The 11,574-nt window shown below is 39.6% G+C and overlaps 1 protein-coding gene across 1 annotated transcript in view; it reads right to left on the bottom strand.

Annotated features, from left to right (window-relative positions):
* Positions 1 to 11,574, bottom strand: part of ALPK1 (alpha kinase 1) — a 144,283-nt gene that overhangs the window by 4,746 nt on the left and 127,963 nt on the right. Inside the window, exons 14-16 of the mRNA XM_023518193.1 lie at positions 8,654 to 10,769; positions 5,793 to 5,946; positions 21 to 183 (exon numbers count right to left, since the gene is read on the bottom strand). Of these exons, the coding sequence (XP_023373961.1) occupies positions 21 to 183; positions 5,793 to 5,946; positions 8,654 to 10,769 (2,433 nt within the window). The remainder of the gene's footprint in view (positions 1 to 20; positions 184 to 5,792; positions 5,947 to 8,653; positions 10,770 to 11,574) is intronic.

Genomic DNA, 11,574 nt, shown 5'->3' with positions numbered 1-11,574 from the left:
TTTGACTTATTTAATCTTACCAGCAATATTGTAGATGGGATGTAGAAGATCTGCGTTGAAATGTTTTGTTCATAGAGTCTCTTGTTAAATTCTGTCACATAGTACTGTGCAGTCATCTGCCGCTCCACATCAGTGAAGTGGTGCCAGAGTCCCTTCTGCTCCTTATATTCTTTCCCAACATACCTATGAATAAAGAAAAACACACATAGAAGCCATTTTTTCTCAAGCTATAGGTACACATCACCCATTAAATTGTTCTTTTCTGGTGTTTTTTAAATGAATATATTTTTCATCACAATCTCATTTTCTTCTATCTTTATGGGTCTATTACAGTTTCTTACCTCTTCCTGAGTCATTCTTGTTACATATAGTCTATGAAAATAATTTATTTGGTAAAATTTTCACATCTATTAGTATAATGTTATACACTGAATTCTCTCAGAATCTTAGAATCTTCTCCATAGTTGAGTTTATATAATATTTTCTCATTCATTATTTTTATCTTTTATTTATTGATATAACTTGACATGTGTTTTAAAATATTTTATTGATTATTTCAATGACTAAATTTTAGGTTTTATTTATTATTACCATTTCCATTATGTTTGATTATTTTTATATGGTAAATGTATGATTTTTATTCTATTCTCTTCAATTTACTTTCTTTTCCTTTTCCCAGATTCTTGAGTTGAATGCTTTGCTTATTCATTGCCAAAATTTTATCTCCTAATCAATGCATTTATGTCTGTAAAATTTCCCAAGTATAGTATTGGCTGTGTCCCAAGGGTTTGACAGGTAGTCCACTTGTTGTTTTTATTTCTAAATGGTTTACAAATACAGTTTTGGTTCTTCTATCTTTAGAAATTTCTAACATTTTTAAAATTATCTTTTTGTTATTTATTCCTAATGTTATTTTCATGTGGACAAACATTTTTTGACCAGTACCATTTCAGTTTTGAGGAATTCTTGTGTTGTTTTTTATTTTTGTCAAAATATATGGTGAATTTTTGTGATGTTCTATGTATTTTATTTTGTTTTGTTTTTATTTCAGGTTATTGTGAGGGTACAAATGATCAGGTCATAATTTTTGAATTTGTTAGGTTGTGTCCCACACCCAAAAGGTGTGCCTTACACCCGTACCTTGTGCCCTTTAAGTGGGACCACACCAATCCCCCCTTTCTTCATTCCCCCGTCCCCCTAACTTGAATAGAATTACGTTTTTCTCCTATGTGGGCATCATCTACTGGCTTCATAATAAAATTGAGTTCGTTGCACACTTGCTTTTCCATTCTTGTGATACTTTACTAAGAAGAACATTCTACATATTTTGAAAAGTATATATGTGCCCTCATGATTTAAATATATAGATCAATCATGTTGATTGTTATTTAATTATTCTAGTTTCTTGTTTATTTTTTGTTTTCTTGGTCTATTTTTTTTAGAAAATATCTTTTTTTTTTGTCCTAACTTTCTTCTATAGGGCAGGACAAAATAGCTTCTTCATCATTGAATCCTCAGTACCTAGAACACAAATTATGTGACTTACATTCAATGTTTTGCTATCTCAGTAGAAAAGCTTTTTTTTAACACTTTCAAGTTCTTTAATTCTTGCCTGTCCTACCATGTGGACTATGCCAATGCAAGCAAATGGGCTGAACATTCTGTCATTCTGTTGTCAGAGGCTCATTAAAGTCACAGGCATTATCCTGTTCATCAGTGTGTCATCCAGAACCTAGAGTACCTCCTGATTGGCACATAGCAAGGTGCTGCATGAGTGTTTGCAGAATTAACAGATAAATATTTAGCCCACCAGTATGTAGGTGGCTCATTCTCAAAATGGTTGTGTAAAACTTGGCTTCATTTTCAACTTGTGTCCTCTGTATATTCAGAGCCTATTAAACAGTTTTAAATACCTAAAAAAAAAAAAAAAAGAAAAGAAAAGAAAGAAAGAAAACCACACAAGAAAATTCAAAAGTGAGGGTGGCACCTGTAGCTTAGTGGGTAGGCACCAGCCACATACACCCAGGCTGGTGGGTTCGAACCTGGCCTGGGCCAGTTAGATGATGACAACTACTACAAAAAAATAGCCAGGCAAATTGTGGTGGGTGCCTGTAGTTCCAGTAACTTGGAAGGCTGAAGCATGAGAGTTTGACGTTGCTGTGAGCTGTGATGCCACAGCACTGTACTGAGGGCAACATAGTGAGACTCTGTTCACCCCCCTAAAAAAATTCAAAAGTGATCTTACTTACTATTGAGTAAGAGAGAGGAACTCAAAGGAGATATGCAAAAAAATGCTTGAAAAATGTTACTTTTTCTCTGCCTTAGTCAATCTTAATTATTTTGATTTATGATTCCAATAATTTTATAAAAATATCCTGAACACAGGAACATAGCTCATGCTAGCTAGCCTAGAATGACATTGATTATAAAAGAAAAGTGTCCACTTAATAAATGTTGAAGTTCTCCAGACCTCTGGTAAAAGAAAGGGGTCAGCATGTTGTACTAGAATGTGTATGGACTCTGGAATTAGATCTTTCACTCCCTGTAGTGTGGCTTCATACAGGTCAATTAATTAATTAATTAATTATAGAAGCCTTTCTATATTCCTTCCTTTTATGATTATGTCATTTATATAAATACTTTTAAAAATCAACACCTATTATGTGAAAAAACACTGTGATAGTCCTTGAGTGTCTTGAAGAATGTGTGAGATATAATCTGTATATTTCAAGGGCATATAGCACAGTTGAAGAGGGAAGACAAGATGCAAGGCAGTAAATGAATAAGTGTGGAAAGGTGTGAAACACTTCAGTACTACACTCTACTGTAATTTATATTTGCTATAAGTTGGTGTGAATTTATGAGTAATTTCACATGCATGCAGTGACTTCTGAGGATTAAAGGAAATTGAGTCACAGACCCCAACCAGGAAACTCTCTCTCCAGAATTTCCTGAATCCAATGTGATAATGGAATCCAAGGAGGTTATGGTTTTGGTCATTCTGACTCCAGAAGATCAGAAAGGAAATCTTATAGTTGATTACTAGAGGAGACTGCAGAACAGGGGTCTATATGACATAGGAAAACAGCCTGCAGAGATGCAGCTGTTGCAACAGGGATATTCTACTAGTATTTCAGGCAGTTCTGTTGTGGAGAGAACTCAAGACCTGCAGAGGGTTTGAACTAATTCAAAGTTTTGTTGACTGAGGCCAGAGGTGTACACAAAGAGCAAACCTTATGGGTTCTGGTACTGGAGTTTTTCCTGAACATTCTGCCAGAGGACCTCCATTGCTAGGTATAGGATCATCAATTTGGGAACAGAAGCCCATTCTTTTTCTCATCTTATACCACCTTTCCGGGACAATTTTTTGGATTTGCTCATGGTGAACTCTCACAGTCATTTGTCTTCCTCCACGAAAGATAGTTTCACTAAAGTATATTACTTCCATTTTCTCTGATGTCCATTGTTGCTATTGAGAAATCAGCTGTATGTCTACTTGACATTTCTTTGTATATAATCTGTCTTTTTTCTTTGATTGCTTTTCTAAGTTTTTTTTTTTCCAGTTTTTCTTGGCAGGGGCTGGGTTTGAACCCACCACCTCCAGTATATGGGGCCGGTCCCCTACTCCTTTGAGCCACAGGCACCACCCCTAAGTTTTTTTCTTTGTCCTGATGTTCTGAAGTTTGACTACTGCATAACTAGGAGTGAATTTATGATGTCTTCCTTCTTTCATTTTTTGTTTCTTTTTAATTCTTACCCCTCCTCTATCCTCCTTGGGATTTATTGTGATTTCTGTATTTGAAGATTAACACATTTTGGCAATTCTGGAAAATTACAGAAATTATCTATTTGAGTATTGTTTCTATTCTATTTGTTCTGTTATTTATATTCTTCTGATCAGATAATGTTGAAAGCTCTCATTCCATTCTCTTCGTCTCTTATTCTCAATTTATTTCTCATTTCAAATTCTCCTGTGATGTATCCCAGTATATTAGTATCTTAGGGTTGCTGTAAGATAGTGCCACAAACTTGGTGGCTTAAACAACAACAAAAATTGATTCTGCCAAAGTTCTGATGCTTAGAAATCCAAGGTACCAGAAGGGCCATGCTCTCTTTGAAGGCATTGAGGAAGGCTCTGTTCCAGGCCTCTCTCCTGAATTTAGGTAGTTCCTTGCCTTGTGGCAGCATAGGTCCAATTTTCATATGACATTCTCCCCATGTCTGTGTCTCAGTTTTCTCTTTTTATAAAAATACCAGTCATATTGGGGCAGTGCCTATGGCTCAGTGAGTAGGGTGCTGGCCCTATATACCAAAGGTGGCAGGTTTGAACCTGGCCCCGGCAAACTGCAACAAAAAATAGCCGGGAGTTGTGGTGGGCGCCTATAGTCTCACCTACTTGGGAGGCTGAGGGAAGAGAATCACCTAAGCCCAAGAGCTGGAGGTTGCTGTGAGCTGTGATGCTATGGTACTCTACTGAGGGTGACAAAGTGAGACTCTGTCTCTAAAAATTAATAAAAAAAAAATACCAGTCATATCAGATTAGGTGCCCACCCTACTCCAGTATGAGTTCATCTTAACTAATTACATCTGCAAAGCCTTTATTTTCAAATAAGACCACAGTCTGAATTACTGAGAAATTCAACATATATATTTTTGGAGATACAGTTCAACCTAAACACCTGGCTCCATCTCTTAGATGTGTGACATTGGGCAGTTCCTTAACATCTCTGTAACTCAGTTCCCTCCTTTGTAAAATGAGTATAATAATAGATTCTACCTCTTAGGATTTTGTGATGATTAATTGAATTAGTATATGAGTTATTTAAAATAGGGCCTGGCACCTGGTAAGTACATTTTCATGTTTCTGTTATAATTATTATTACAATCAATAAACTTTTCAAGAAATGTAATTTTTACTGAATAAGGAATCACCCAATTTGTCTTTTTTTTTTTTCCCCTTTCTCTTCCTTTCTTTTTATTTCCTACACTATTTGGATTTGGGTAAGGAATGGAGTTAATTTTAAATTGAAACATTTGATTTATTGGTCTTTTAAATACACAAATGGTGTAAAGTTAGGCCTCAAATTTTCAATTTTCAGGTGAGTTTCTATTTAAACTTTTCATTAAGAACTATAGCCAAACAGAAAACTTTTTAGGCATTTGCTTCAGTGGGATGGGATTTTTAAAAATAGCCTTGCCCTTAAGGAGGTAGCTGTTCCTGAGTCCCATGGGTGACCTCTGAACTCATTTTCTTCCAAGGGTAGCTACTGTCACTGGCTGCTTCCTAACCCTGCCCCTGCCCCAGACTTGTATGGAGGACCCTTGAAGGCTTCAGAAATCACTTGTATCCCTGAGATGCTTGATCCTTGGCCTCAGAGGACTTTTCTGTCTTTGTTTTCCAGATTCGCCCATTTACCCATTTACGTAAAAGTGTGCCTTTTAGCAGTCTAACTAGCCTTTTTGCTAGCACTTTTAGTGAGAGTATTTGAGGCTCTCTGGACTGTGATATATTCAGAGATTCTTATTTTTTTTTTCTGTACATTATGGCTAATAATGTCTCCTAATGGATATGAGATCATTTGTCTAAAACATGCAGCAGAAAAGCTAACATAATGTGTGTCCTCAGTACATGGTAGCTGTTATTAATTAATGATAAGGAGGAAGAGAAGAAATATTAAAACATACATTTTAGCCAATTTTTCAGTCCTTTCAAGATCTCGTAAGTAATTACTTAGCAGAAGGGCAAGTACAGCTCATTTTATTCTAGTGATATACATGTTTTTAAGCAATACCTCCCCAGAATTTCTTCTTGATGAAGATGATGAACCCAAAAGGCATTTCTTTGTCTGCCTTTCTTCTTCACATTCAGGTAGTTCCCCAAGTACACAGTGGTCTCCTGTGCTGTCCAAAGGTCAGATGTTTTGGAATATTTTAGTAAAAGAGCAGCTGGAAAAAGATGAGGAAAAAAAAGGATCTTATTTTCAAAGAGATGTTACAATTCACGAGTGGAATTGGAGTGATACAAGTCCAAAACCAGCTCATCTGAAACCTTCAACCTCTTCACACATTCTTCTCAAATGTGGCCTCTTCTGTGACTACTACAGTATTAAAAAGTCAGTGATGAATAATAATGTAATGCTTCACAAATTGCAGCATAGAATGGCTTCTGATTCACAACATCTCTTACTTGTGAAGGCAAGTGATTAAAATAAAACCAGAGTGTCTATATAAAAGTAGTAGAAAATAGAGGGATTTTTAAAGCAGAAGATACCAGAGACCACCCTGGGACAAGTCGTAGAAGCTTCTTATTAGTTTCTGGAGATCCCAGATCACAGACATAGAAACAAACTAAATCATTTTACTTCCCCGACCCCTGGCAGCTCCAGGGATCCCAGATTACATATGATCACACTTTCATTGTGTTTCAATTGTTTTAAGTTGGGAAAGTGCAGAAATCACTTGAGAAAACGTAATTACTTTACAAAGCAGCAAACTCTACTGAAGAAGGGAAAAAAAAGGAAGGGCAGTCTCCCCCTCAAACAGTGCTATGCAAGAAAACATCTCTTTGAGGTGGAAAAACCATAAACTCTAAGGAAGGAATAGTGCATTTTTGGTTAAAGTTAAAATGAAGTAAACAAGTGACGTAAACCCCCCATATCTCTAATGGATAAGTAGAAAGGACATGCAGCAGAGAAAAAATGCTTAAAGTGAGATAAACCCACAGGTCTGGAAAAGGGATAACTAAGCTGGGAAAGATGGCGACCAGGGTTGGGTGAAGCTGGAATGAAAATAGAGGTGAGCTGTTTGACACACAGGAAGGGTGAGGAATTGCGAGAAGAAAGGAGGAAAGGTATAATTGTCCTGTTTCTGCAACTTAGGGCCTTGCTTCCTCCAACGTGGTTTTTCATCCATAACTTGGCACATAATGACAATAAGTAACAATAAAGCAGTTGCCTACTTCAAAGAAATAGGATTTCAAAATTGCAGCATCTCACAGTAAGTAGGAAATTGTATTACCAGAAAATTGTGCTTTTAAAACAAGTTTTTTTTGCTTTTTTTTTTTTTTAATAAAAAGAATATGCCTTGTTATGTTGCCCAGTTCAAACTCCTGGGCTCAACTAATCCTCCTGCCTCAGTCTCCCTAGTAGCTGGAACTACAGTAGCACAATAAGGAGCCCAGCTTGTTTTTGTTGATAACAATCTGACCTGTATTTTAATCTGACAGGCAAACAAAACATTAGAATACTCTGAAGCAGAAATTCTCAACATTGGCTTTGAACAGAATCACTGTAGAGCTCATAATATTGAAGCTTAGATCTGCAACCCAGACCCGTTAGATGGAAATCTCTGGGTCTGGGGTTAGATATTGGAGGTTTTAAAAAGCTCTTCTAGGGATCTTCATGGTAACAGAGTTGAGAACTACTATGATGTATCCAGTGCTCAGTAATCCACGCAGTTTGTTTCTTCTGAGATGAACATAGCAATAGTTTTTCTCTCATTCAAATAATTCTTCTATTTGTTGTGAGGGCATTATGATGTGATTCTCTGGGCCAAGACAAGAATCTCCTGTCTTCCTTCCAGCTTCTCTCCCATTTCTAAACTGTGTTAGACTCAGGGACTGCTCAATGGCCCCAGCCCATAGCTCCTTGCTATGGGCTGTTCCTTAAGTAAGCAGCAGTGGCTGACTGCAACAATGGGGGTGCTGTGGGCTGAATATTTGTGTCCTCCCCTCTCCCAAATTCATATGCTGAAAGCCTAATCCCACAAGGTGACAGTGTTAGGGGGTGGAACCTTTGGGAGATGGTTAGGCCATGTGGGTGGAGCTCTCATGGGTAAGATTAATGCCCTCATAGAAGAGAACCCAGAGAGACCCCTCTACCATGTGAAGACAGAGAAAGGGGCTGTCAAGGAACAAGAAAGTGGGCTCTTGCCAGTTCCCAAATTGGCTGGTACCTTGATCTTGGACTTCCAGCCTCCAGAGTTGTGAGGAATTTCTGTTGTTTGTACACTACTGAGTTGATGGTATTTTGTCACAGTGGCATGAATGGACTAAGGCAAGGAGGCACCTGATCACTACGCTGGCTGGCATGAAACCACCTGGGTGGACAGGTGTGAAAAATCTCTGCCCACTTGAAGGAAGATATCTAACTAGGTCAACTTTATCCCCTAGAATGTGAATGGGGGAAAAATAGAGGGAAATGAACTGGTTGGTAAAGAGAATCAAAGGGGACAACAGATGCTGAGTGGAGAATTTGGTATCCAAGCTCTCAAAACCAGCAGGTTGCTAATGCGAACCAATGCAGCAGACAGATGCTGAGTGGGTAAGAGGGCCTCAAGAGCTGTTCTAAACCCTGAATGATGGCTGTGCCCGAGTGCGCTAAGATTACCATCTTCCTCACTATCTCAGGTGTCCTTAGAGCAAACCTCCAGTATGTGAGGTAGCCTGAGCAAATCTCTATTATTTGCAACCATTAAGGTACACCATACACAGAGTAAGGGAGGCCCCCAAAGTATACATTTGTCTGTGAACATACAAAGCATACCAGGTCTTTGCATCTTTCATGAGCTTTATGTCATCTACATGACAAGCTCTTTGGAAGACCCCAACATAGATACTTCCTGATGGTGTACCAACTAAAAAGGTTATACTCACTGTGTGCTCGGTGGAGTTGACTAGGCTTAAAAACTCCTGTATTCTCCAGTCTCTGAAAAAGCCAATCATGACTCACTCCCGCTAAGAGTTTTTCAAAGTCATCAGGCTGCAAGGTTCGCGCCTCAAGAATCTCTTGCCTTGTCTTTCCTGGCAATGAAACAAAAGAACTTGCACTGGAATTCAGACAGGACCATGGGCTTTCTCCCTCAGAAGAACCACTGGAAAATGCAGGTGATTTCATCCACCACGCTGAGGATGAGCTGGAGTTCTGGCTGCAGTTTAGCACATTTCCAGGTTCATTTCCTTCCTCTGTGGTAGTACAGTCCTCACCGAGGACAGGGACAAGAACGTTATTGCTCACAGAGGAATGGGGGGTCTCAGCCCTCTGACCAGGTGGCTGTCTCAGAGTGCACGGTCTATGAGAGCCATATCCGCCTGTGGAGTGAACATCCGTGCTGTTGAGTACTTGGCCTTTCTCATCCTCAGTGGGGGCATCAGGGTCAATGTCCTGATAAGTAAGGGAGCCACCACTCTTTCCTGAGTCAGGATTTTCAACAGGGGTGAAAGAGCTACATGCCATCATGGAACTGTTGCCCAGGTAATTGTCCGTTTCTCCAGGAAAGTCTAAGGGTGCATCTTCTGTGCCTTCTGCTGTTTCTCCTTCTGGGTCAACCCAGTTGGGGCTGTTTTTAGATATGGGGCCTGTGCCTTTCTCATTGATTTCTTCTCCCTTCTCTTCTCTACTCCTCTCTTTGGCATCACAGTTAGTTTCTGGAACCTCATCAATGATTTCAAAGGTTTCTTCCTGAAAGGAAGGATATGTGACCATCTTCTTGAGCCTACCAGAACCAGAAGAAGACCAAGAAGCAGAACCACGTGAGAGTCTGGAGTGGGCAGAATTATTTCTGGGTCCACTATTTCTGACTTCTTGGACATCTGCTAGAGCTCCTTCTAACAGGCCTGCATCAGAGGCCAACAAAGTGTCTGCTGTATTATGAGAAGAAAAGGTTGTCAAGGGCATGTGCTTATTTAGTTGACTTTGAGAAGATTCTACATTGTCCCCTTGGAGAGAAAGACCATGAAGCTCTGAACACAATGGCACAGCTCTACCGTCCCCATCTTTCTCCAGCTCCTCAGACAAGGCAGTGGAACACTGAGTGTCCACAAGATGTTCTTCTTTGCTCGGTTCTTTTCTTGTTGACCTACCATCAACAGGATAATTCACTTCCTCCCAGCTGGTGGAAGAACTAAATCCTGATAACTTGCTCCAAGAACTTGAGGTCTGGCTGTCACTCAGAGACTTGTTCAAAATAGCTCCCCCACCACTGCTAGGGTCTGGTGGCTCAGTCTCAGACTCTGCATCTTGATCCAGGGAGACTCGAAAAGCATCAGAATGGGTCCAGTTTCTCCTTTCTACCCTTCTGAGTTTCTCCTGACTATTCCTAGCCAGGTGGGAGGAAGATATCCCCATACTCTTTTGAGAGAGTGGTTTGTCTTGAGTAGTAGTCATTGTATCTATGTTTTTTGTTTCTGTTTTTAGAGCAGTGATACAGACTCCTGTTTTTATATCTTTCTGCTTATTTTTGTTGTCTCCACAACTGCTTTCAAATACCTCACACACTGAAGTATGGTGCTGTGAGTAGGTTTCAAGGATTTTTTGGAAATCCACCTGCCCATGCAAGAAAGGCTTATCCAATCCACACTTGAAACTCTCTGGAACATAAGATCGCTCTTCTAAATTTGAGAAGTTTTGGACTTGCAAATGATCCTTCACCTGGGCAATCACGGACATGATTTCTTGAGACAAAGCTTCTCTGTCCTGACTTCTGGAGGAGGTACTGAAAGTGTACAACTTCTCCATGGCTTCCTTGCAGAGCTGACCTGCTGCACAGATGGTCCCTGTCTCCCCATGGAGTCTTCTGTGCACTGTGGTGAGACCAAAAGCAGCTTTGACAAAACTGTGAAGCTCCTGTTTTCCAGTCACGGGCTCATCATCTCTTTTGGTAAGGAGGCCAATTTCAAAGGCCTCTTTGGCTTCACACAGATACAAATTTTTCATTCCTGGAGGACAGTCATTAGAGCTACTGTATGACAGCAAGCACGTGCCTCGGATATTCTGGGAAAATATGAAACACAACATTAGATACTGAATTGAAAACTGAAAGTGAATCAAGACAAACTTTTCATTATGGTTGGACGGTCATTTAAAGTATTTTAGGAAAGCAAAGACATGGCACAGACATTCTGAGGAAAGCACACAAGCAAATACTGAATTGAGGCCCTGACATCTTTTTGGTGAATCGGAAAGAGGGCCTGGGATGTAAGTGATTGGCTGGCATGAAGGGGTAAGAATTAGCTTCAACTGCCATTGTACTGTGGCCCTGATACTTTTGATTAAAATGATAGATTTGTGGTGGTTGTTATTAATTTTAACAGAGTCCTTACATGGGAATGGACACAGTAAGTTTCTCTATGCAAATAAGGTTGCTATAGATGAACACATCATTCACTTAGTAGTCAAAACAATAGTGTTTTCCAAATCCACCTGTGCATTTGAATCAACTGGGCAATCTTCCAAAATTAAAGATTTCTGGGTACCAATCCCAGAGATTTGCATTTGGTGGATCTAGAGTAGTGCACAGAAATGTGCATTTTGAAAAGGTTCCCTGGGTGATTCTGATGTGTGTCCAGGCTCAGGCACCATAGCTCTGGAAGAATCAAAATTCTGTCAGGCTGAATTAACTTAGCTCCCATAGGATGTCACCATTCTGACTAATAAACTTTCTATATATGGAGTCTCATCACTTGGCCAGCAATGAGACACACATCGTACTTTAAGATTGGACCTCCAGGCTCGGCGCCTGTGGCTCAAGCGGCTAAGGCGCCAGCCACATACACCTAAGGTGGCGGGTTCGAATCCC

The sequence above is a fragment of the Otolemur garnettii genome, unplaced genomic scaffold (assembly GCF_000181295.1).
Source record: "Otolemur garnettii isolate 467f Iridium unplaced genomic scaffold, OtoGar3 scaffold00129, whole genome shotgun sequence".
Lineage (NCBI taxonomy): Eukaryota > Metazoa > Chordata > Mammalia > Primates > Galagidae > Otolemur > Otolemur garnettii.
This window is presented reverse-complemented; position numbering and strand designations above follow the sequence as displayed.